This window comes from Falco naumanni, chromosome 4, assembly GCF_017639655.2.
Source record: "Falco naumanni isolate bFalNau1 chromosome 4, bFalNau1.pat, whole genome shotgun sequence".
In the NCBI taxonomy this organism is placed as follows: Eukaryota; Metazoa; Chordata; class Aves; order Falconiformes; family Falconidae; genus Falco; species Falco naumanni.
The window spans coordinates 68,809,253-68,833,002 of NC_054057.1; the positions used below are offsets into that span (position 1 = coordinate 68,809,253).

At 67.2% G+C, this 23,750-nt stretch overlaps 3 protein-coding genes across 4 annotated transcripts; 1 reads left to right on the forward strand and 2 right to left on the reverse strand.

Annotated features, from left to right (window-relative positions):
- Positions 1-325: 325 nt before the first annotated feature.
- On the forward strand, positions 326-9,311 carry JAK3 (Janus kinase 3). Its single transcript, XM_040589640.1, has 24 exons — positions 326-437; positions 837-1,049; positions 1,139-1,262; positions 1,365-1,476; positions 2,095-2,240; positions 2,547-2,829; positions 2,908-3,030; positions 3,114-3,271; positions 3,488-3,599; positions 3,848-4,034; positions 4,553-4,674; positions 4,763-4,894; positions 4,980-5,064; positions 5,164-5,297; positions 5,707-5,845; positions 5,931-6,082; positions 7,042-7,192; positions 7,262-7,401; positions 7,633-7,822; positions 7,934-8,058; positions 8,216-8,388; positions 8,466-8,583; positions 8,697-8,807; positions 8,891-9,311. The coding sequence occupies exons 2-24, from the start codon at positions 845-847 to the stop codon at positions 9,005-9,007; spliced, it is 3,339 nt and encodes a 1,112-aa protein (XP_040445574.1). The 5' UTR covers positions 326-437; positions 837-844; the 3' UTR covers positions 9,008-9,311.
- A 691-nt stretch (positions 9,312-10,002) lies between these two features.
- On the reverse strand, positions 10,003-12,455 carry B3GNT3 (UDP-GlcNAc:betaGal beta-1,3-N-acetylglucosaminyltransferase 3). The gene has a single exon (XM_040589595.1). It carries the CDS (start codon positions 11,559-11,561, stop codon positions 10,326-10,328), a length of 1,236 nt encoding a protein of 411 aa, XP_040445529.1. The 5' UTR covers positions 11,562-12,455; the 3' UTR covers positions 10,003-10,325.
- Positions 12,456-12,546: 91 nt separating this feature from the next.
- Positions 12,547-21,889, reverse strand: FCHO1 (FCH and mu domain containing endocytic adaptor 1). Of its 2 annotated transcripts, none has more exons than XM_040589556.1 (28): positions 21,825-21,889; positions 21,133-21,219; positions 20,442-20,533; positions 20,284-20,358; positions 20,059-20,200; positions 19,826-19,978; positions 19,638-19,742; positions 18,646-18,744; positions 18,438-18,534; positions 18,232-18,276; positions 18,061-18,133; positions 17,958-17,979; positions 17,814-17,868; positions 17,542-17,720; positions 17,437-17,461; positions 17,280-17,342; positions 17,140-17,182; positions 16,938-17,029; positions 16,224-16,838; positions 15,887-16,005; positions 15,684-15,789; positions 15,491-15,602; positions 15,238-15,396; positions 14,275-14,407; positions 13,964-14,163; positions 13,712-13,776; positions 13,468-13,632; positions 12,547-12,853 (listed from the first exon to the last, which is right to left on the reverse strand). In XM_040589556.1, exons 2-28 carry the CDS (start codon positions 21,157-21,159, stop codon positions 12,831-12,833), a joined length of 3,084 nt encoding a protein of 1,027 aa, XP_040445490.1. In that variant the 5' UTR covers positions 21,160-21,219; positions 21,825-21,889; the 3' UTR covers positions 12,547-12,830. The 2 variants fall into 2 exon arrangements, with proteins under 2 accessions (XP_040445490.1, XP_040445491.1); XM_040589557.1 differs by having other exon boundaries at positions 15,238-15,393; positions 21,825-21,869.
- Between the last annotated feature and the right edge of the window lie 1,861 nt (positions 21,890-23,750).

Genomic DNA, 23,750 nt, shown 5'->3' on the forward strand with positions numbered 1-23,750 from the left:
TCGCCCTGCGTGGTGGGGTGGGATGGAACGGGGACTGGGATGCCCTGGCAGAGCATCGCCCATCCCTGCGGTACCCACAGCACCAGGAGGAAGCAGGACCAGCCAGGTGCCTGGGTTCGTCAGGATGCTCAGCACCAAGTGGGGTGCCCAGGGCTTCCTGCCCCTTCACCCCACTCTGGCTGGTCCCTGCCCCCTGCGGTGGCTCCTTTCTGCCCCCCAGCCTGTACCTCCTCCCTTGGCAGGAAGCCACCCACCGAGGAGGCTGCGGGCAGGAAGGAAGTCACTGAGGGGACTTTTTGACTTCTCCTTCGCTCGCAGCCTCCGAGCAGCCGCCTACGCAGCCCAGGAACCCCGACACGGTGGCAGAGCTGTGCCCAGGACCTGCTCCCCACGGCCAGAGCACACGGGTGCCAGCGAGGCCATCAGCACGGCAGCAGGTACCACACTGGCACAGGGGGCTTCGCGAGGTCTGGCCAGCCTAGCTGGGCACCAGGATGGAGCCGAGTCCTCCCTGCCCGCGCCTGGGAGCGATGCAGGGCATAGGCGCGCAGCCCTGGGCCAGCTGGCGAGGAGGAGAGGCTGTGGGACAGCCTGGGGAGGGTGGGTTTATCCATGTGTCTGGAGAAACAGCTGTGTGCCTCAGTCTCCCCTTCATCCTTCCCAGGACAGGCTGACCGCAGTCCTGGAGATGCTGCAGGCTTGGCTGCGGGGTTTACCTGGGGAAGGATGCTGAGGGGAAGGGCATGTGTGGGGCAAGATCCTGCCCCACATGGTGGGGGGCATGGTACTGCTACTGGGGGACCATGGTGCCGACTGAGCCCCCCCTGTCCTTGCAGTGCCTGCCATGGCCCCGCTGGGCGAGGACACCCCGCTGATCGGGGAGCGCTCCTGCAGCTTCTCCTCCACCGAGACTGGCACCCTCCAGGTGTACCTGTACCACTGGGCACCCCCCCTGCACAGCCCCCCGGGCACCACCACCGGCATCCTCACCTTCACCTTCGGCGAGTACACGGCCGAGGAGCTCTGTGTCCGCGCTGCCAAAGCCTGTGGTGAGCATCACCCCCCAGCGCCGGTGGGCTGGGGGCAGCGGCCGTGCCTGTCCTTGGTGGGGGGCCCAAGCACCCATCTCTGTCCCCAGGCGTGCTGCCCGTCTGCCACCCACTCTTTGCCCTCGCCACCGAGGACCTCAGCTGCTGGTTCCCCCCCAACCACCTCTTCACCGTGGATGACTCCTGCAGCCAGGTGGTGGTATACAGGATCAGGTACAGCCCAGGGATGTGGCTCCCTGGGGAGTCTCTGATGGCTGGTAGGGGTTGTGAGCTAAGGGGGATGTGGTGCTGAGCCCTCTCCATTCTCCCCATCAGGTTCCTCTTCCCCAACTGGTGCGGGCTGGGACAGTCCCACCGCTTCCAACTGCTGAACGACCGGGCCAGCCCCGTCCTGGACTACCCTGTCATTGATTACCTGTTTGCCCAGGTGAGCCCTACCAGGCTGGCGTCTCTGTCCCCAACACTGTGACTGCAGGTGGGGTCCTGTGTGGTTTCTCAGGTGTCTGGTATGTGTTAACCTCAGCACAGCCATGCCCTTCACCGCCCTGGGCCATGCCAACCTTCTCCTCCTCCAGCACCCATCAGTCCCTGGCTATGGGTCCTCCTACCCAACTCAGCCAGAGCTGCTCATGGACATCCCACGCTAGGCATGGGGCACCCCAGGTTGCTGAGGTGGGGGTCACTGTGTCCCTTGGAGTGGTGCATGCCCCAGGGATGGAGCTGGCTCCACTGGCCCCTGGGCAGCAGCAGGGAACCAGAGCCTGGGGCAGGATGTGACTCAGGGGGGCACAGGGCTGGGGCTGGAGTCACCTCAGCACCCCATAGGCAGTCCAGCATGATAGGGGGGCAAGCAGGGGCCACAGTGGAAGTTCCCGTTAGCTGGGGGGGTGAATGATACCTGCCATAGCCTTGTGCCCAAACTGGAGGTCTTGGGGTACATCAGGCGCCTTGGTTGTAGCATCCCCAGGCGGGAGATGCACCCAGTGCGGGGAGTGGGGGGCTGGCACGGGGACCCCCCCCAACTCAGCCCCTGCACCCTCCCTAGTCCCGCAGCGATTTCATCGGGGGCCGCGTGGAAGTGGCGCTGAGCTTGCCCAGGCAGGAGGAGTGCCTGAGTTTGGCTGTGCTGGACATGCTGCGCATCGCCAAAGAGAAGCAGCAGAGCCCTGACGAGGTCTTCAGCCACATCAGGTGAGCTGGGGGCTTGGTGGGGGACAGCCCAGCATCCCTGGGGACAGCCCGGCACCCACTGGGACAGCCTGGCATCCCTGGGAACAGCCCGGCATAACTGGGGGCAGCCCAGCATCTCTTCGGGCAGCCCAGCACCCACTGGGACAGTCCAGCATCCCTGGGGGCAGCCCAGCACCCGTGGGGGCAGCCCAGCATCCCTGGGGGCAGCCCAGCACCCACTGGGGCAGCCCAGCATCCCTGGGGGCAGCCCAGCACCCACTGGGACAGCCCGAGACCCACCCTACTTTGCTTCCCCATCGCCGGCAGCTACAAGTCCTGCATCCCTGAGTCGCTGCGGTGCCAGATCCAGCAGCACAGCTTCCTCACCCGCAAGCGCATCCGCCACCGCTTCCACAAATCCCTGCGGAAGATCAGTGGCTGCCAGACAGACAGGCGCTACCTGAAGCTCAAGTACCTGCTGGACCTGGAGCGGCTGCAGCGGCACTGGGCAGAGGAAAGTTTCTGTGTCCGCTTGCCCGGCTCTGCCACGGCCATCACCATCCACGTGGCCGGCGAGAATGGCATCTCCTGGAGCTGTGGTGGCTCTGAGGTGAGGGTGGGTGGCTCTGCTAGGGGGTCCCATGGTGGGGGAGGTGGTGGCCAACCCCCCCGGTCGTGTCCCCCACAGAGTCGCCAGCACTTCTGCGACTTCCCCGACATCGCTGACATCAGCATCAAGCAGGTGAGCCGGGAGGGCAGCCCTGTGGAGAACCGCGTGGTCACCCTCACCAAGACGGACAACCGGGTGCTGGTGAGCCGGGGGTGTGTGGGGGGAGCCCTGGAGTGGTGGGGGGCTTCGGCTGGCACAGGGCTGACCCCCCTGCCTGACCCTAGGAGGTGGAGTTCCCCACGCTGCGGGAAGCCCGCTCCTTTGTGGCTCTTATTGATGGCTACTACCGCCTGACGGCAGATGCCCACCACTACTTCTGCAAGGAGGTGGCCCCCCCCCGGCTCCTGGAGGACATGGAGAACCAATGCCACGGGCCCATCAGGTGGGTGCCAGGACCCCCCCTCTCACCAACCCCAAGCTGCAGTTGACCAGGGAAGAACTCACTTGGGCAGGAGCCACCAGTCCCCATTGCAACACTGGGGCCACCCCAGTGCCTACCAGTTGTGGGGACACCATGGTGGAGGGGTGAGCAGTGGGGGTCCCCAGGGTCCCCCCGAGGGGTCCCACGCTGGCGATGCCCCAGCCTTGCTGTTTGCAGCTATGAGTTTGTGGTGAACAAGCTGAAGGTGGCAGGGAGCCGGCCAGGGCTGTACCTGCTGCGCCGCAGCCCGCAGGACTTCGACAGCTACCTGCTGACCGTCTGCGCTGAGGTGAGGTGGCACTGGCACCGGCACTGGGTGCTGGCACCACGTGGGCTCCTGTGCTGGGTGCTGCGCGTGTCACCGGGAGGGGAACACAGGGCTGAGACCCGGTGCTGGCTCGCTGGGACGGTGCCACCAGCGATGGCCCATTGGGATGGACACAGCTCCAGGGCCACCGCAGGCACCCACAGGGCAGGAGGGGTTTGGGGGGCTCCCGGGGGGACCCCGCATCGCTGAGCCCAGCTCTCGCCCTGCAGACCCGCTCCGGCCAGGACTACAAGCGCTGCCTGATCCGCAGGGACGAGGACGGGAATTTCTGGCTCTCAGGGGTGACCCGGCCATTCTGCAGCCTGCGGGAGCTGCTGGGCACCTATGGGCGCTGCGGGCTGCAGGCAGAGGGTGCCCGCATGCGCCTGGCTGCCTGCTGCTCACCCCTGCCCAAAGGTGACAGCGCCGCTGGGGGGGGGACGACAGGGCAGGGCTGCGCACGCCCCGGTGCTGTGACATCAGGGAGCAGGCTGTGTGACATCACAGGGTGGCTTGTGTGAGGTCACAGGGCAGGCTGTGTCACAGAGCAGGCTGCGTGACATCGCAGAGCAGGTTGTGTGACATCACAGAGCAGGCTGTGTGACATCACAGCGTGGCTTGTGTGAGGTCACAGGGCAGGCTGCGTCACCACAGAGCAAACTGTGATGTCACAGAGCAGACTATCATAGAGTGGGCTGTGTGACATCACAGAGCAGCTTGTGTGAGGTCACAGGGCAGGGTACATCATCAGAGTGGGCCATGTGACATCACAGAGCTGCCTATATGGTACCATAGCGCGGGCTGTGCATGTCAGAGGATGAGCTTCGTGACATCATGGAGCAGGCTGTGACATCATGGCGTGGGCCGTGTGAGGACACAGCCTGGGCACAGCCTGCCCCGGCTGCCCCTCACAGCTGCCCCCCTCCCCTCCCCAGAGAAGTCCAACCTGCTGATCGTGCGAAGCGGCTGCCCCCAGCCCCCCGGCTCCCCCGCTGCCCCCCGCCGCAGCCTCAACCAGATGATGTTCCACAAGATCGACCCCCAGCGCCTCACACGGGTACGGGGGGTGGGGGGGGGGGCAGGACACTTGTAGGTGGCGGCACATGGCCAGGGACCCCCCCAGCAGCGTCCCCCTCCCGCGGCAGGGCGAGAACCTGGGCCAGGGCTCCTTCACCCAGATCTACAAGGGCATCAAGCGGGACCAGGAGGAGGACGGGTACTACCAGACCAACGTGGTGCTCAAGGTCATGGACAGTAGCCACCACAACTGCTCTGAGGTGAGGCGGCAGCAGCTCCCAGCCTGACACTGGGGGATGGTGTCCCCCCGCAGCCCCCCCTGAGCCAGCCTCTCCTCGCTCCCAGTCCTTCCTGGAGGCAGCCAGCATCATGAGCCAGCTCTCCCACAAGCACCTGGTCCTGCTGCATGGTGTCAGCCTCGGGAAGGACAGTGAGTGCCTGTCCCCTTCACCAGGCGCCGCGGTGCCGCGGCTGCACCCCGCTGGGAGGGTGAGTGCCAGAGCCACCTGTGCCACCCACCCCCTCGCAGGCATCATGGTGCAGGAGTACGTCAGGTACGGGCCCCTGGACCTCTACCTGAAGAAGAAGCACGGCGAGGGCAAGGTGACAACGAGCTGGAAGCTGCAGGTGGCCAAGCAGCTGGCATACGCCCTCAACTACCTGGTGAGCCAGCTGCCGGCACGGTGCCAAGTGGTGGTGTCCCGTGGTCCGTGTGTCCTGCAGCTCCTGCATGTCAGCATCCCCCGGATCCCATGCATCCATGTCCTGCAGCTGCAATGCATCCGTGTCCTGTGGCTCCTGTCTGCATCCTTCAGCACCTGTGCATCTGTGTCCTGTGGCCCCCATGCATCCACATCCCATGTCCCCCACCCATCCATGTCCCACGGCCCCCATGCATCCATGTCCCACAGCCCCCACCCACCCATGGCCCACTGCCCCCCCACATCCACATCCCACGGCTCCCACACATCCCTGCTGACTCATCCCGGCTGGCACCAGCTCAGCCCCGTGCATGGGGCTGCCCCACAGGCTGGGGCAACATTGATGGTCCTCACCCCTTGCCCCTCCCCAGGAGGACAAGAAGATCACGCATGGCAATGTCTCTGCCAAGAAGGTGCTGCTGACCCGGGAGGGGGATGTGGCCAGCGGCAGCCCCCCCTTCATCAAGCTCAATGACCCCGGAGTCAGCATCACCGTCCTGGCCAAGGACAGTAAGTGCCGGGGCTGACCCGACACGTTGGGGGGTGGCAGGGCCTCCCCGGTGGGTGCTGAGCAGGGCCGCCCCCCTCCCCCCAGTGCTGGTGGAGCGCATCCCCTGGGTGGCCCCCGAGTGCCTCAGTGACCCCAAGAGCCTGGCGCTGCCAGCCGACAAGTGGAGCTTCGGGGCGACCCTCTGGGAGATCTTCAGTGGTGGCAACATGCCTGTGAGCCTGCTGGAGCCCCAGAAGGTGAGGCTGCCCCATCCTGCTGCATCCCAGTCCTGACCCTTCTGCCCCATCCCACTGCATCCCAGTCCTGACCCTCCTGCCTCATCCCACTGCATCCTAGCCCTGTCTCTTCTGCCCTGTCCCGCTGCATCCCGACCCTCCCACCCCATCCTGCTGCATCCTTGTTCCTCCCACCCCATCCCGCTGCATCCTGACCCTCCTGCCTCATCCCATTGCATCCCAGTCTTGACCCTCCCGCCCCATCCCGCTGCATCCCAGCCCTGTCTCTTCTGCCCCATCCCACTGCATCCCAGTCCTGTCCCTCCTGCCCCATCCCACTGCATCCCAGTCCTCAGCATCCTGACCCTCCTGCCCCATCCCACTGCATCAGTCCTGTTCCTCCCACCCCATCCTGCTGCATCCTGACCCTCCTGCCCTATCCCACTGCATCCCAGTGCTGTCCCTCCTGCCCCATCCTGCTGCATCCTGTCCCTCCTGCCCCATCCCACTGCATCCTGACCCTCCTGCCCCATCCCACTGCATCCCAGTCCTCAGCATCCTGACCCTCCTGCCCCATCCCACTGCACATGGGTTCTCCTCACTTATCCACTGCCCAGAGATGACAACGTGCCACCTGTCCCAGCCCAGGATTTCTGTGGTGGCCCAGGTCACACTGGAGAAGGGGCATGGCTGGGGGGACATGGGCACCCAGGGCACCCATAGCACCTAGAGCTGGGGTCTCACAGGGCTCCGGAGCCCCCCAGCCCCAGTGTCCGGTGGAGGTGGCTGCGGGGTCTGGCACTGCAGGGACCAGCTATAACCAGCCCCCAGACTCATGTCCCACAGCCTTTGGGGGATGCTCACGGCGAGGGGTTTGCACAGCCTGGTGAGAAGTGGGTGGGCTGTTCAGGGTCTGCATGGGGGGGGTCACAGGGCCAGGCACCCACAGCCAGCCTGAGCACCCTCTCCCACCCTCGCAGAAGCTGGATTTCTACCAGAGCTGCCTCCAGCTCCCTGCACCGAAGTGGACGGAGCTGGCCACACTCATCGCCCAGTGCATGGACTACCAGCCCTGCCGGCGGCCCTGCTTCCGTGCCCTCATCCGGGACCTCAACAGCCTCATCACCTCCGGTGAGCCCTGGGGTGGTGGGGGGCTGGGCTCCAGATCCCCGCGGTGCCCTCACCACCCACCTACCCCAGATTATGAGCTGCTCTCAGACGTGTCACCCATGACCGTAACACCCCGGGACAGCTTCTGGGGGTATGAGCCCCTCACCATGTGCCAGGACCCCACGCACTTCGAGGAGCGGCACCTCAAGTACATCTCGTTGCTGGGCAAGGTGAGGGGGGTGGGGGGAAGAGGGGACCCCGTCCCCCAAGATTTAGTGCACAAGTTTCTTGCACACACACACACACACCCACCCGCATTTGGGGCATGAAACATCCCCTGCTCGCTTAGTTTGTGCCCTGTGCGTGGGGTCTGGGGGACACACCAGGTGCTGGGAACATGGTGGGGGTCTCTGGGGCCCCCCAAGGCACCCCAGCATCCCCACCCGGCTCTCCCCGGCCAGGGCAACTTTGGGAGTGTGGAGCTGTGCCGCTACGACCCGCTGGGTGACAGCACGGGCGAGCTCGTGGCGGTGAAGAAGCTGCAGCAGGATTCGGCCAAGGAGCTGCTGGATTTCGAGAGGGAGATCCAGATCCTGCACTCCCTGCAGCATGACTTCATCGTCCAGTACCGGGGGGTGTGCTACAGCCGGGGTGAGCACAGCGTGGGGCAGGGGGTGGGCAGGGTTCCCCGCAGCGATGCTGCCTGCACCCAGCCCCGGCTCTGCCCGCATCCCGGCTGGCGGGTGATGGATGTGCATGCAGGGTGGCGAGGGCTGCGGCTGGTGATGGAGTACCTGCCCAACGGCTGCTTGCGGGACTACCTGCAGAAGAACCAGCCCCGCCTGGAGCACAGGACCCTGCTCCTCTATGCCTGGCAGATCTGCAAGGTGGGACCTCAGGGGCTGGCAGCAAAGGGGGTCTCGCTCCCCCACAGCCGGGTCGGGGCAATGCCACGGCTCATCCAGGGGATCGCAGCCCAGCTGGGATGAGCACCCGGGGATGCTGCTGGGTCCTGGTCCCAGCAAGTGGCTGTGTCCCACGCAGGGCATGGAGTACCTGGGTGCACAGCGCTGCGTGCACCGGGACCTGGCCAGCAGGAACATCCTGGTGGAGAGCGAGACCCACGTCAAGATCGGGGACTTCGGGCTGGCCAAGCTGCTGCCGCAGGACAAGGACTATTACGTAGTGCGAGAGCCTGGCCAGAGCCCCGTGTTCTGGTGAGGGTGGCACCGACTGGGGGACATGGGGCTGCCAGCGCGGCTGGATGCGGTGCTCAGCATCCTCCCACTGGCAGGTACGCGCCTGAGTCCCTGACCGACAACATCTTCTCCCGAGCATCCGATATCTGGAGCTTCGGGGTCCTCCTCTATGAGCTCTTCACCTATGGCAACAAGAGCAAGAGCCCCTCGGAGGTAAGACCCCCCTGGGACAGGGGTCCTGCTGCCCCCACCCTGGGCCCACTATCTTTGGTAGGAGCCCCCTGGGTGTGGCCGCGGTGGCCGGGTGCTGATGGCTATCCCTGTAGGAGTTCCTCCGCATGATGGGCGCCGAGAAGACGGCACAGATCATCTGCCACTTGCTGGAGCTCCTGAAGGACAACCAGCGTCTCCCAGTGCCAGCCGGCTGCCCAGTGGAGGTGAGGCAGCGGTCCCAGGGTCCGGTAGGGGTCCTGGGGGGCCACCAACACACTCCTGTGGTGGCCCCGTCCCTTGTCCCCAGGTCTACACGCTGATGCTGAGCTGCTGGGCCTTCACCCCTGGTGCCAGACCCACCTTTGGGGACCTGGCCCCCAAGATTGAGGCGCTGAAGGATGGCCGGAGCAAAGCCCGTGGGTAGCCCCCCCTGGCCACCCCCCAACTGGGATCCCAGCCACCCCCCAGCACCAGGTGGTGGCAGACTGACACATGGCCGCTGCGACGCTCCCACGCGCTTTAAGGGCTGCGGGGCCAGACTGGGGATGCAGTGTGGGGGGACACAGCCCCCCTTGCACCCCCGCCATGCAATGCTGCCCTGTCTCCCCCTCCTCTGCAGCCGGCAGGACCCCCAGGTGATGCTGCTTGTCTTTGACCCCCCTTCTGCCTGTCACTGCCTCCGCCACGGCAGGATTTGGCCATTTTCTAGTAAAGTTTGGTGAATTTGCCGGCTGGGGTGAGGCAAGAGGGGATGCACAGGGGGAGGGGACATGCAAGGGAGAGGGGACGGGGTGGGGGTGGGGGCGTGGTCACTGTGGAGCTGCTGGGGGAGAGCGGGGAGGGGTGAGGGTGCCCACGGCACATCCCAGTGCAGGGATCCCAGGCTCTGCACTCCCCGTGGGCTTTCCCAGGGGGTGACTCCAGTGGGTGCCCCGGCCCGAGGGTGTGGATGTCCTCATGTGCCCATAGAGCCATTGCACTGTCTCTGCCACGGTGGCACCCATGGCACAGCACCGCATGGTGCCCGTGGCTCAGCACCCCGAGGCTTGGGCAGGTGGCGGCTGTGACCATGACACCATCCTGCCAGGCTTTGCTGTTAAATCCCCCTCCCACAGCCCCGGGCCCGGCACCGTCTGTTCCCGGGGCCAAGCATCCCACCGGGGCCAGGGCCACCTTCGCTGAAGGTCATCACCGGGCACACAGGCTGGGGACAGCCAGGGATTTTGGGGACTCTGCAAAGGGACACACCCCCCCACCCCCCCCAGGGCCGGGCCCTCACTGGGGGTAAATGCCCACCCCAGGGGGGTCAGGGGTTCCCCTTGCTCACACCCTGAGCCCACAGTCACCCCCCCCAAGCCACCCCCCCAAGCCACCCCTGTCACCCAGGAAGGCTCCAGACACCCTCATTAACAACATGGGTTTGTTTATTTTCCCTCCAATGCCTCAGAGCTCCACTGGCCATGGGAGGGCAGATTTGGGGTAAAACCAGGCAGAAACGGGCCAGGATGGGCACATGGTGGCACTCAGCAGTCCCCATGGTAGGAGCTACCACGGATGCTGTTCTGCATGCCCAGTGGGACCATGGTGGATGTGAGGGGTGGCCCCAGGGACCACAAGGACCCTCCTTCACAGTACGGAGGCACCGAGCAGCAGCTCCCAGGGATGTGGGAAAAACCACAGCCCACGTGGCCCTTGGGTTGCACTGGCATTTTCCCCCAAGCTGTTGGTCCTCCTCGGCCCCCCTAGAAGATGCTCACCCTCCTGCCGCAGAGCAGCTGGGGCTCGTGGATGGCCTGCCACATCACCGCCATCTCATAGGGCACGAAGCGGTGCACCAGCATCAGCTCCCGGTAGTAGCAGGGATCGAAGGAGTCTGCGCTGGCTTGCACCCCCACACCCATGGTCCGGATGCCAGCGTGGGAAGCAGGCAGCAGCCCTGCCTTCTCCAAACACATGCCCAGGTAGACGTCATCGATGGGGAAGAGCCTGATGTCCTGTGATTCCCGGGAGATGACGCGGGCAGTGAAGCCGGACATGAGCATCCCGCCACCGCCACAGTAGGGTGGGTACCGCCTGGAAGCCAGGAGCTGCATGGGCACGAAGTACTTGCTGCGCTGCAGCCGGACAGGGCTGTTGTTAACAAAGAGCTGCCCCACCATGAGGTGCTGCTCCTGGGCACCCTGCGTGGCCATCGCAAAGCGGACAACATTGTCAGTGTTGACGAAGACGTCATCATCCCCATTGAAGATGAAGCGGACACTGGGGCAGTGCTCCACCAGCCAGGTGTGGAAAAGCACCTGCTTCAGAGTCAGGTTGAAGAAGGTGTCCCTGAAGTCCCACTGCAGCACGTCCCTGTGCTCGCGCTGCTCCAGCCGCAGCAGCTGGTTGAGCTTCTTGGCATCCCGGGCACGCGGGGCTACACCCACCAGGAAGACTCGGCGGATGAAGGCTCCTTCAAAGGTCCTCTCCTGCCCCCAGGTCTTACGGATCACCTCCCGCTGCTCGTAGTTCACCGGTGAGGACTTAATGGCCAAGAGGAGGAAGATGCTGGAGGACCCCTGGGCCCCCCCGCACTTGCCGGGGATGCTGAGCAGTACTGGGAAGGACCGGCAGTGCTGGTACCGCATGAAGTCCTGCACATGGCCGGGCAGCTTGGCGAAGCCGGAGATGTTGTGCACTGAGGTGTTGGCCATGCATGGGGCAGGAGAGGGCAAAACCCGGAGCGGGGGGAGGCTGGGGGTCACCTGGGGGCTAGGGGGGGTGCTGTGCTGAGGGGCCATGCTGGACCACAGCTGGTCATTGTAGCAGAGCAGGTAGCAGAGGCCCAGGAGCCCCACGGTGACCAGACCCCACAGCTCCAGCCTGTGGCACCACAGGGACATGCTCTGCAAGAGATGGGGAGTGGGTTTGGCACCACTCGACGCCGCAAACCCCCGGGCATCCACAACAGAGAGATGCCCCATGCCAGGGCACAGCATCTTTCCCTGCAGAGCTGGACCACAGAGCTCCAGGTATGCAGAGGGGAACGGGGAGTTGCCCCCCACCGTGCTGCACGGTCACACTGTGCCACAGGCAGCCAGCGAGGTGTTTGCTGCCATGCAGGGAGCGCCCGGGCTGGGCAGGGCACCCTTGGGTGCAGCACAGGGTCTGACACCTCCGGCCGCGCCAGGAAACATGCGGCAGAACCAAGGAGAGCAACAAAATGCTGGTGCTGGGATGGGGTCGTTCTCCTTTGGGAGACCAAGCACAGCCCCAAAACCTGGGGATGACCAGCAAGGGTGTGCAGCCTCCAAGGACCTGCAGCCCCCCAGGACCCGCTGGCACGGGGCAGGGACCCAAGGAGTTTCCACTGGCTCGCGGCATAGGGGGGAGGTGGTGGGGTGGTCCCTGGTGCAAGGAGCCCACCTGGGTTTGCTGCCAGCAGCCCTCACCCTCAGAGACAAAGTACCAGGACAGGGGTCCCCCGGGCAGCACGTGGGGACCTCGGCAAGAGCTCATCTGCCGCTCGTCCACCGGCACCACGCAGAGCCCAGCCAGCCAGGGACAGATCCGGCACCAGCTCGGACCCTGCTTGGCTGCAAAGAGCCACGAGCCCCCACGGAGAGCCCCCCAGACCCCCCTGGTACCTTGTTGCAGAGCCAGCTCGGTGCCATCCTTACACTGTGCCGCTCCTGGAGCTGGGAGTGCGGTGGCCCCGGCGGCACAGGTACCTCCGCAGGGATCTTCCCCCTGCCCGCCCGTCCGTGCGCCCACCCACCTGCCGCAGGGGGGACAGCGGCACCCACGGGCGCAAGGAAAGGGCTCGGCCAAGCGCTGCTGGCTCCCTGCCTCAGTTTCCCCCAGCCTCACAGCACTGCGGTCCCCGGGGAGCCGTGGCACACGAGCCAAGCCCCGTTTCCAAGGAGCCTGGAGGCCCTGGGGATGGGCGTCATGGCGGGAGGCAGGCGGGAGCCGGCGGAGGGGTTATTAGAAAATAAAGTGTTTAATAAAAGAGCAGCTCCTGCTCCCTTCACAGCACAGGGGAGGGTGGAGGGGACCGACCGCCGGGCAGCAGGAGACGACGCAGTGACAGCCACGGAGCGGGGGGCTGGAGGGAGAGGAGGACGAGGAGGAGGAGGAAGAGGAGGAGGAGGAGAGCAGCTCCCACCCAGCGGTACCCCCTCCCCAACTGGCCTCCATCCAGTGTTTCAAATTCACACAACCAAGGGGGAAGCCCAGGGGGCTCAGAGAGTCCAGTGTGAGGTGGCTCAGGACCCTGCCAGGTAGATCCCTGTGGAGGAAAGGCAGTGAGGAGGGACTGAGAGGATGGGGGGCATGTGGCCAGCATGAGGACAGTCATCACCGAGGGGCCAGGGCTTGATCGGCCCCAAACTGGGCTACCAGCACCCTCCCTGGGCTGGGCATCGCCCAGTGAGGGAGGAACAGAGCTTGGGGTGCTATGGAGGGGACCCCGTGCACCCCAGGGCCACAGGAAGCAGGGAGGGGACCCTGTGCACTTGGGGAAGGGACCCCATGCACCCCCCCAGGGAGCAGGGAGAGGACTCCCATGCACGCTGGGCAAGGGAACCTGTGCACACCAAAGAGCAGGGGAGGGATCCTTCCCACCTTGGAAAGGGGAGCTCATGCACCCCAGGGCCATGGGGAGCAGGGAGGGGACCCCCATGCACCCCAAGGAGCACAGAAGGGATCCTGTCCACCTTGGGAACGGGAACTCACACACCCCAGGGAAGGGACCCCATGTACCCTGAAGAGCAGGGACCCTCTGCCCCCCCCTAAGGAAAGGACCCCTGTGCACCCTGGGGCCACTGGGGATGGAGAGATGACCCCACATCCCCCAGGGCAGTGGGGAAGGGAGCCCACACCACCGAGCCCCCCCAGCTGTACCTGTGGCAAACCTCTTCTTGACCAGTGACATGCGGTACCCAGCGCTTGCCAGCTCCACCTCGACGCCCGACAGCGTGCTGCCCTCGCTGCTGAACTGAGCCGCCACGGGGCTGGGCTTACTGGGCCCACAGAGGGGCTCCCAGCTGGCCGAGAGCTGGCCACACCCTGGGGGGAGTACAGCAGAGGGGTTGGGGGGGTCGTGGGGGCTGAGCCTGCCCTCCAAGCAGGACGAGCGCAGCCTCACCTCCCTGCCCCGGTGCACCCGGGATGTCCAGCAGCCTCCAGAGCAGCCTCTTCTCCTCCAGGTTCCTGCCGGGACATGGGCATGTACCCAAGCCCCCAGACCCAAACCACCCCCCAACTCCAACCCATCCTCCCTGTTCCCACCTCCCCACCCCATCAGCACCCCCATTTCCCAGCTCAGCATCCCCCTCTCCCACCCTGGGGCGGGGGGGGGGGGGTTGGGACCCCTGGTCCTGCATCCCCCCTCCCTTACCAGCTGGCCGCCGGCTGCAGTCGCAGGTTGGCCACGGGCTCATCCACGGGCAGCAGGACATGGACGTTGGCGAGCGGCACCGGCAGGGCCAGGGCGCCGGCGTTGTAGCCGTACTCAACGTTGACCCGCGTCGCACCCGGCGAGCAGTCCCAGCGCACACACAGCCGCAGCGGTGCTGAGCCAGGACCCAGCCGCGACAACTGGGGGGGGGGGGGGGTCACGGAGGGTCTGGGGGGGCACCGAGACCCTTCCATCCCCAGGAGCTGGGTGGGGGTCCCAGGGGTCCCAGCTCTCCCCCCGGCAGGGCTCACCTGGTATTTGAGCAGAGCCACATTGTAGTAGGATGCGGCCGGACTCTGCTCTGCTTGCTTCTGCAGGTGCCCAGTCAGCGCCGCCATGTTCAGCCAGAAGTCCTTGGTGCTGGGGTCACTCTGGGACGGGTCGCTGGGGGACAGGGTCAGAGCAGCGATAGGGCCTGGGCACACTGGGAGACTCCAGGCACCCCGGGACCCAGCTCCCCAACACTGCACCTACTGGCTCCCAAGGATGCCCAGGCATCCCCAGGAAACCAGGCACCCCATGTACCCCAATATAGCATCTACCCATCGCTGCATCTACCAGCTCCCAAGGATGCCCAGGCCCACTGGGAACACCACGTACCCTGGTACCCAGCTCCCCATTACAGCATCTACCAGCTCCCAAGGATGCCCAGGCCCACTGGGAACACCACGTACCCTGGTACCCAGCTCCCCATTACAGCATCTACCAACTCCCAAGGATGCCCAGGCATCCCCAGGAAAGCAGGTACCCCAATATAGCACTCCACATTGCTGCATCTACCAGCTCCTGAGGATGCTCAGGCATCTCCAGGAAACCAGGCACCCCATGTACCCCAATATAGCACTCCCCATCGCTGCATCTACCAGCTCCCAAGGATGCCCAGGCTCACTGGGAACCCCATGTACCCCAATGTACCGCTCCCCATCGCTACATCTACCAGCTCCTGAGGAGGCCCAGGCCTCCTAGAAACCCCAGAATCCAGCTCCCCATTGCAGCATCTACCAGCTCCTGAGGATGTCCAGGCATCCCAGGAAACCAGGCACCACATGAACCCCAACACACAGCTCACCACCACTGCATCCACCACCTCCCAGGATGCCTGTGCCCTCCCCAGCACCCCCTGTACCACATTACCAGCTCCCAACCACTGCATCCCCAGCTGCCAGCCTGCTCAGGCATCCCCACAGGGCCACGGTGCCACCGTGTCCCCACACCTGTAGAGCAGCTCGGCGTTGGGCAGGAACTGCTCAATGGCACCGGCGTTGAGCAGGCGAAAGCTGAGCACCGGCGGGGCCATGCTGCCGCTGAAGACACGGACGATGCCGGCGGGGAAGGACATGGTGAGCTCCCCTGTCACCTTCACCAGGCAGCTACTGGAGACACGCCAAGGGGTCAGCAGATGCCCCAGGTGGGATGCAGCAGCTGAGGGGGGGGGCCTGACACCCCCCAACCCCGGGACCCCCGTACCTGTCGGCGTCGCGCCCCTTGAAGTATGCGTGGACGTACTCGGTGAAGGCAGTGGCCACTGGGAGCGCATCCTGCGAGCCCAGCACCACGGGGCTGGGACCCCGCGACAGCCCTGGGGAGGCAGATGGGGTCAGAGCCTGGATGGGACTCCCCACCCTATGACCCCCCCCCCCCCCAGCCCCCCAGGACCCACCAAGCGCCGGCTGGGAGACAGCGAAGAAGCCCCGCTCGCCCAGGCTGGCAGGTGCCGAGTGCGAGGGGCCGCAGCTCCAGGAGGGCGAGGGGCTGAGCGAGCGCGACTGCAAGGCAAGACGGTGTCAGCCGGGGGGGTCTGGGTTTGGCCCCCACTATGGGGGTCCCACAGCCCAGCCCTGCTCCCCCCCACCAGCCACGCACCAGGTCGGTGTTGCTGCCCACGGCCGGGCCGGCCGCTGGCCTCTTTGTGCGGGAGCGGCGAGGGGGGGCCACAAGCGGGACCTCCCGGGGTGCTGCGCTGGGCCAGGGAGGGAGAGCATCTGGGGCGGGGGGCACAAACAGGAGGTGAGGAGAGAAACCCACCATGGGCAAGGCACCCCCAGTGGCGCTCCAGCAGGGTCTCACCAGTGCCGTGACTTTGGCAGGTCTCAGCTGAGCCAGGGCTGGGTGAGACCCTGCACCCAGCTGAGGGGGGGGCAGAGTGAAGCGTAACTGGGGGGGGGGAGGGGGGTCCAGCTCCTGCCCCCCTGCCACTCACTCGGCTCAGGTGGTGGGGGAGCTGCCGGCGTGCCACCCTCGTTCAGCCTGGTCCCCGACCCTTGGCAGGTCCATGGAGAGGGGCTGGAGGACTCCCCCCCGCTGGGGGGGGCGGGGGAGGAGGAGGAAGAGGAGGCCGAGTTGGAGGAAGGACAGGGCAGGGGGGGCTGGTCCCCACCGGGGCTGCGGGGTCTGACCCATGGTGGGGGCTCCCCAAAAGGGTCAGGTGAGGGGGCTTCTCGGTGCGCTGGGCCACTGGGGCAGCGGCTGCGCCCCCGGGGCGCCGACCCCCCGTTCTCCCAGAGCCCCTCGGCCCCGGGGCTGCTGAAGACGGCGAAGCTGGGGGGCTCGGGGAGGCGGCCGGCGGGGCTGCGGGGCCGTGGCACCCACGCACTGGGGTCCCGGGTGGCAGGTGGCGGTGGCAGGGGGTCTGGTAGGCCACCCTGCTTGGGGAGGGGGCTCTGCGGCGTTCCCGGCTGCGGGGTCCAGGGTCTGGAGTCCGGGGAGGGTCCGGGCGCGGGGTGCAAGGGCGAGTCCAGCCCCGAGTCCTCCACGTTCTCCGGGGAGGAGGAGGAGAAGGGGGAGGAGGAGGAGGTGAGGACATAGGTGCGGGGGGCTGCGGGAGACCCCCGTGTCAGAGCACTGCGATGGGGGGGCCATGGCACCCCAGGCACCGGGGTCCCCCAGCGTGTTCCCCGCTCCCCCAAATCCTCACCCGGGAAATCCTCTGCTTCAAAAGCCGACTCCAGTGGGGGCCCAAAGAGCGCAGCGGGGGGCACCGCGTCCAGAGGGGCTTTCCCAGGGCCGCTGCACCGGGGACAGAGCTCAGTGCCCACCCGGGACCCCCCTGGGGAGGGGACTCGGGGACGGCAGCATGGGGTGCAGCACCCCACAGCACCCCACTCCCTGCCCCATACCTGTTCACCTGTGCTGCCGGGCACCCCCTCCCTGCGCTGTCACCTGTGGGGAGAGGTGACACGCTGGTGGGTGCAGTGGCTCTGCCCCCCACACCCCCAGGATGCCCCCGCATCCCCAGGACCCCCCAGCACAGTCTCACCCGCTGCCAGTGATCCTTCGGGGTCTGTGTCACTCGGGGCCGGGGTCAGAGATGCCACATGCCCTGTGGAGGGACAGGGACAGGCGGCGTTAGGGGACACGGAGCCAGCGGGACCCCCAAAACTGCAGCTGTGCCAAGCCCCCACGGTGGCACTTACGGGACGACTGTCGCTTGACGGTGCCCTGAAAGAGAATGGGGACAGAGGGTCAGCTGGCCCTGGCACGGTCCCTGGAGACCCTGCAGCCCCCCTGCCAAGGCTCACCCCAAGGCTGGGGGGCAGGATGAGGTTCCCCACGGTGGCCTTGAGCTGCTCCATGGTGGCCTCGGCGCTGCTGGCCGCCTCCCGGGGCTGCACCGGCTTGATGTGGACGTAAAACTTGCGAGGCTCATCCTCGTCGTAGTCGGAGTCGCTGGAGGAGCAGACATGGTTCTCCGCCTCGGCTGACCCCCGTCAAGGCAACATCTCGTGCTCAGGGACCCCCCCAGAGCCCCCCCAAACCCCACCCCCGCACACACACTACAGCCCAAGGATACTGTGGGCGACGTCCGGGCGCACGGTGAACCCGTCCTCGTCCACCTCCGGGCAGCCCTGCGGGGAGATGCTCACAGAGGCGCTTGCTTCCCAGTTCTCCCAGTGTCAAAAAAAACAACCCCGGGGGCTGGCACTGGGACACTCACCACCTCGGCATCCAGGGATTCCCTGGGGAATGACAAGGGCAGCGTTAGATTCCAAAGAGAGGAAGGGATGCGGGATGCAGGGGCACAGAGAGGGGGATCTTACACAGCATCACGATCCCTCTCCTTACGGCTCAACCCAGGGATACGGAAAGCTTTACTACGGCTCCTCTTGGGTCCTGGGAAGCGGGGCGGGGGGGGGGGCACAAAGTGGTGAGCAGGTCCCCCCACACCTCAAAATCCCCGGTGTGGGGCTGCTGGATGCAGACGTACTTGCCTTCCTGCGCTGGGGCCAGCCGGTACTCGTCAAAATCCAATGCTCCTGCCACCAAGAGTGGGATCAGCCATCAGTGTCACAGCTCCATCCTCACACGAGGGTGATGCTCCCCCTCCTCGCACGAGGGTGGAACCCTCGTGCGAGGAGGGGGAGCATCACCCTTGTGCAAATGAGGTAGCCCACCGGGATGCTGCCCACAGCCTCACCTGGCCGCTCTCGCCCCGTGCCCTTGCTCTCAGCAAACCTCCGCAGCAGCATCTCGGTGCCGATGTTCTCCACGTTTTGCTTGAATTCTTCATGCACCTGGGGAAAAAAAAAAAAAAAAAAAAGATGGGGGGTTGGCACGATGCTGAGTAAAGGAGGGGGGACAGCTCGGGGCTGTCTCCATCATTGTTCACTCCCCTGGGGACACACCTGCCCGATCTGGACGTGGGTGTCCTCCACAGAGTGCGAGTAGGAGCCGATGAGACCTTTCATGTGGCGTAGGTGGGCTTCCTCCACCTCCTGGAAGCGCTGGAGGGGGGGGGCACAGAGGGGGTTATCCAGGGTGTCGTGTCCCCAGGAGTCAGCGTGTGGATAAGGGAGCGGGACTCAGGAAGGGTGGCGTGTCCCCAGGGGTTGGCATGCCCAGGCAGTGGGGGCTCAACCAGGGTGGCATGTCCCCAAAGGCCAACACTCCCAGGGAAGGGTATCCCCAGGAGCTGGCATCGCCCAGGAGAGGGGGGCTCAGCACGGCTGGCATGTCCCCAGGTGCTGGCATCAAAACAGAGTGAGGCTCAGCCAGGCTGGCATGTCTCCAGGTACCGGCATCACCAGGGAATGCTGCTCAGCCCAGGTGGCATGTCCCTGGAGGTGGGCATCACCATGGGACAGGGCTCAGCCAGGGTGGCACGTCCCCAGGGAACAGGGCTCACTCAGGGTGGCACATCCCCAAGGGTCAGCATCCCTGAGAAATGGGGCTCACCCAGGGTGGCGTGTCCCCAGGGAACGGGCTGACCCGTGCCACCACTGCACTGCACGGCCAGCACTGGGAGCCTGAACAGTGCCTGTGCGAGCCCTGCCCCTGCCCCTGCCTGCCCACCCTGCTCCTGCCCACCCTGCCCCTGCCCCTGCCTGCCCACCCTGCTCCTGCCCACCCTGCCCCTGCCCGCCCACCCTGCTCCTGCCCGCCCTGCTCCTGCCCCTGCCCGCCCTGCCCCTGCCTGCCCACCCTGCCCCTGCCTGCCCACCCTGCCCCTGCCTGCCCTGCCCCTGCCCACCTTGCTCCTGCCCACCCTGCTCCTGCCCCTGCCCGCCCACCCTGCTCACCCTGCCCCTGCCCACCCTGCTCCTGCCTGCCCACCCTGCCCCTGCCCACCCTGCCCCTGCCTGCCCACCCTGCCCCTGCCCACCCTGCCCCTGCCCACCATGGCCGAATCCAGCATCCTCTGCTCGAAGTCAGCCCGCGCCGCGTTGTACTTCTCCACCGCCCGCCGCAGCACCTCGCCCGCCTTCTTGGACTTGAGCTCTGCCTGCGGGACCGAGCAGGGGTCATGAGCCACCGGAGGGGACAGGGCCCACCGAGGCAGGGGGACAGGGCCCAGCCGGGTCTCACCTTATCGATCTCCTTCTGGCTGGTGCCCTCCTTGCGGAGCCGCTCGTACTCCTGGCACTTGCTGTGGTAGCTCTCCTTGGACTTGGGCAGCAGCTGGGCCACCCCGTGCAGCAGCTGGACAGCCTCCAGCGTCCCCGACACCTCCTCCTTGGACTGGGACACACACACACACACAGAGGGGGTGGGCAGGGGGCCATGGGGTGCAGTGGGAGGGGACGGGGGGGACACGGTACCTTCTTGTGCACCCGGCCTTGCTCCTCGCCGTAGCGCGAGATCTCCTTGATGAGGTCGTGCAGCTTCTTCATCAGCTCCAGGTGGCACAGGGCCAGCTTGTCTGAGGAGATGCGGAAAACCTCCCAGAGCGGCGCGAAGGTCCTGCCCGGGGGGTCGGGACACGGTGAGCAGGGTGTCGTGTCTGTCACCCCCCCCATCTCAGGGTGCCCCGGAGCCCCGCTCACCCCAGCTGGGTGCCGTTGGTGGCCATCTTAGACAGCTTGACCATGGCCTTGGCGTAGTTCTCCTCAATGGCAGCCCTGGGGACAGCGGGGAGGGGGCACGGGGGATGGAGCCCAGCGATGCTGGGGGGACCCCCCCCCTCGCGCCCCCCCCTCGGTACCTCTCACGGACGAAGTCAGCCAGCTCCTTGGTGGAGATCTGCCCGTGCTTCATGTTGTGGTAGAGCACGTCAAAGCCGTGGTTCTTCTCGCCCTGGCAGGGGACCACCCTCAGCCCCCTAAACCCCACCCCGGTGGGCGTGCAGGGGGGTGCACAGAGGCCCCCACACCACCCCCACCAGGGGCATCCCACCAGGGGGGACCCCAGACCCCCGGGTTTCCGGGGTGAGCAGAGCAGGAAGCCATGGGTGCAATTTTGGGTGCTGCCCGTGACCCCCCCCCCGGCACACAGGGGTGCTTCCCCCCCCCCCCCCCCAGCAGCGTGACTGGGGGCTGGGGGCTGTCAGGGTGCCAGTCAGCCCACATGGGGAAACTGAGGCAGAGGGAAGGGGAAGGTGCAGGCAGCTGCCAGACCCGGCAGAGACCAAGCAGGAAGCAGGGGCCACGCTTCACCCCCACGTGGCGCTGCCAACTTCCCCCCCGCGGCGCTGGGGGGGGGGGCACCATGGCCGGGGGACCCATCACCTGCACCCCCAGCTCCCCCCATCCTCAGCAATTAATGCACAGCGTTAGTGTGAAATTACCAGTGGCAACAAGTCTCCCCCCCCCCACTCACTGCAGGACCGGGGCGCCCCCCCCGGCAGTGAGCCGTGGAGGGTGGGGGGCACCCATGGGTGGGAGGTCCAGGCTTACCCAGAAGTGCTCGGTGAAGTAGGACATCTTGGAGGGGGGGGGGAGGGGGACAGCGGTGTGGGGACCCGCAGCTCAGCTCCCAGCACCCTGGGGACACACCTGGCCCTTAGTGGGGGGGGGGGGCCCTGGGGGGGGACCCCCACACACACCATGCCTGCACCTCCCGGTGTTTATCGGTTTTACCGGCAAAGCACAGCCCCGTGGCTATGGAAACCACTGCCCCGCCCAGACCCACCGCAGCCCCCTCCCCAAGGTGTGCAGCACCCGGGGGGGGCCGGGGGGGGCACCGAGGCAGCGCCTGGGCCCGACACCAGATACGCAGCTAAATAATAAATGAGCGGCTGCTCCGTGCTGGCGGCTGCTGCTCCGGTGCCCCGCCATGCTGGTGGCCCCCAGCCCCCCCAAACACCCCCCATCCCCCCCAATCAGCCCCCTCCCTGCTGGGGGGAAGAGCCTCTGCCCCCACAAATGGTGATCCAGCTGCCTGCCCCCCCCCCCCAACTCCAAATGCACCGGCAGCTGTACTGGGGGGTCACCCACCGGAGCAGCCCCCCAGCACTCAGCAGGGGGGACCCCCAGGCTGTGCCCCCCCCCCCCCCCGGGTGTTCCCCCCCCCAGCTCCCCATCACAAAAACAGGAAACCAAAATATCGTGCGTGGCTGGGAGTTGGCGGGGAGGGGGGGGGCACTCACCCTGGGCTGCTGGGGGGCTCGTGGGCCACCCCCGATCATCCTCGGCGCACTGGGGGTCTGGGGGGAGAGAGAGGGAGGTTAGGGTGCACCGCAGCCCCCCGCTCCTGCCCCGCCCCCCCCCCCCCCAGCCCCTTTGCACAGGCTGAGCCACCTGTGTCACGAGTGGGGCGGGCTCAGAGCAGCCCCCCCCCCCCCAGCTTCCCCCGTCAGGCTGGGGGGGGAGCAGGGCTGGGGGGGACACGGGGGGGGCTCAGGGCGGACCCCCACCCGCCGCTGGTCATGGGCGGCCATGGACTCGCTGCCCCCTCCCCGCCGGTCAAAGTCCCCGGAGGTGACAGCGGCCACCGAGTCCCCGAGCGAGCGGGACAAGGCGGAGGGGGCACGGGAGGGGGTGAGGGGGGCGCATCACACCGGGCTGTGGCAGGGACGACCCCCCCCACCCCAGGACCACCCCCAGCGCGCCCCCCCCGCCGGCCAGCCCCAGCCACCCGCAGCGGTGACCTTCATCGGCCTGGGGTGCGGGTGACAAGGGGGGGGGCCCCGAGGGGTGCGGGGGGGCTCCAGGGGGTGGGGGTGGGGGGGTGGAGGGGGGCGGCGCATCCAGTCTGGCTCAACGAACGGCTGCACCTGCCCGGGCCGGGGACTCCTCGGGGCGGGGGGGTCGGTGCATCTCACCCCCCCGGGCCGCGGGGCCTTTGGAGGGCGAAGGGCCGGGGGGGGGGTGGGTGTTAGGGTGTGCAGATGCTGCGCCACCCACCCCCCCCCCAAAAAAAAAAAAAAGAAAAAAAAAAAGAAAAAAAAGGAGGGAAAGCACCGAGCCCTGCACCTGCAGCGGGGGGGGGGTCGCGGGGGGGCTGCCCGCAGCACCGGTGGTTTAGGGGGGGAGAGGCTACACCCGTGCACGGCGCGGAGGGAGGTTTATTGGTGGGGGGGGGGCGAAGCACCGGGGGGCTGCCCCGGGCGCCGCGGTGGGCTGCACTGCAGCGGGGAGCCACGCACAGCGCGGGGGTCTGACCGGGGGCGCGGGGCTGCCCCGGGAAGGGGCTGCTTCAGCGCGGGGGCTGCAGCCACGCACCGCACGGGAGCGGCACGGCGGGGCCGGGGGGCTGCACGGGAGGGGGCGGGGGTGTCTCCCGCTCCGGTACGCGGGGCCCCGGGGGTCAGTCGCTGCTCCCCGCCCGCGGGCGGGGCCGGGCGGCTTCGGGAGCCCCGCGGGGCCGCACTCACCTGCGGGGCCGCCGCCGCCCCCGCCCCGCTCCGCTCCGCCGCCGCCCCGCGCCCGCTCCGGGCCGCGCGCTCCGGGCCGGGACCGCGCCGGGGGCGAGGGAGGCGCTGGCCACGCCCCCTCCCGCCGCGCCGCTTCGCCATTGGTCCCCACGCCCGGCAGCGGTTACCGCAGCCAGCGGCCGCCGCCTCTCATTGGTAGAGCCGCCGCCGCGCCGCGCGCGGGGAGGGGGGTCATTTGCATTTTTAAAGCGGCCGCCGCCACCCATCGGGTGGTGTTTTGGGCGGGGGGGCTCGCAGCCACCTGTACCGGTACCCTGCCCCTGGGGCTCCCACCATCCCCGGGCTGCCACCTCGGGCGCTGCCAACCGTGCCACCGCCCGCACCCCGCCATGAACCCCCACACCGACCCCGAGGGCTGCAACCACCCCCCCGCGGTTCCGGGCCGCCCCCCCCCCCTCCCCGGTGCAGCGCCCCCCGCCGGTGCCACCCGGTGCCTCGCACCCCGCTGAGCTCATGCCCTGGCTCCGGCTGACACCGGGGCGGCAGCGGCACAGCTGTGGGCAGCGGATGCCATCCAGCGGGTGGGGACCGAGGGGGCTTTGCCCCCCAGGAATCAACCACAAACATCCCCCAGACGTGGGGACCCGGCCCCGGGGTGCCACAGCCGCGAGTGCTGGTGGCAGGGCTGGGACAGCCAGC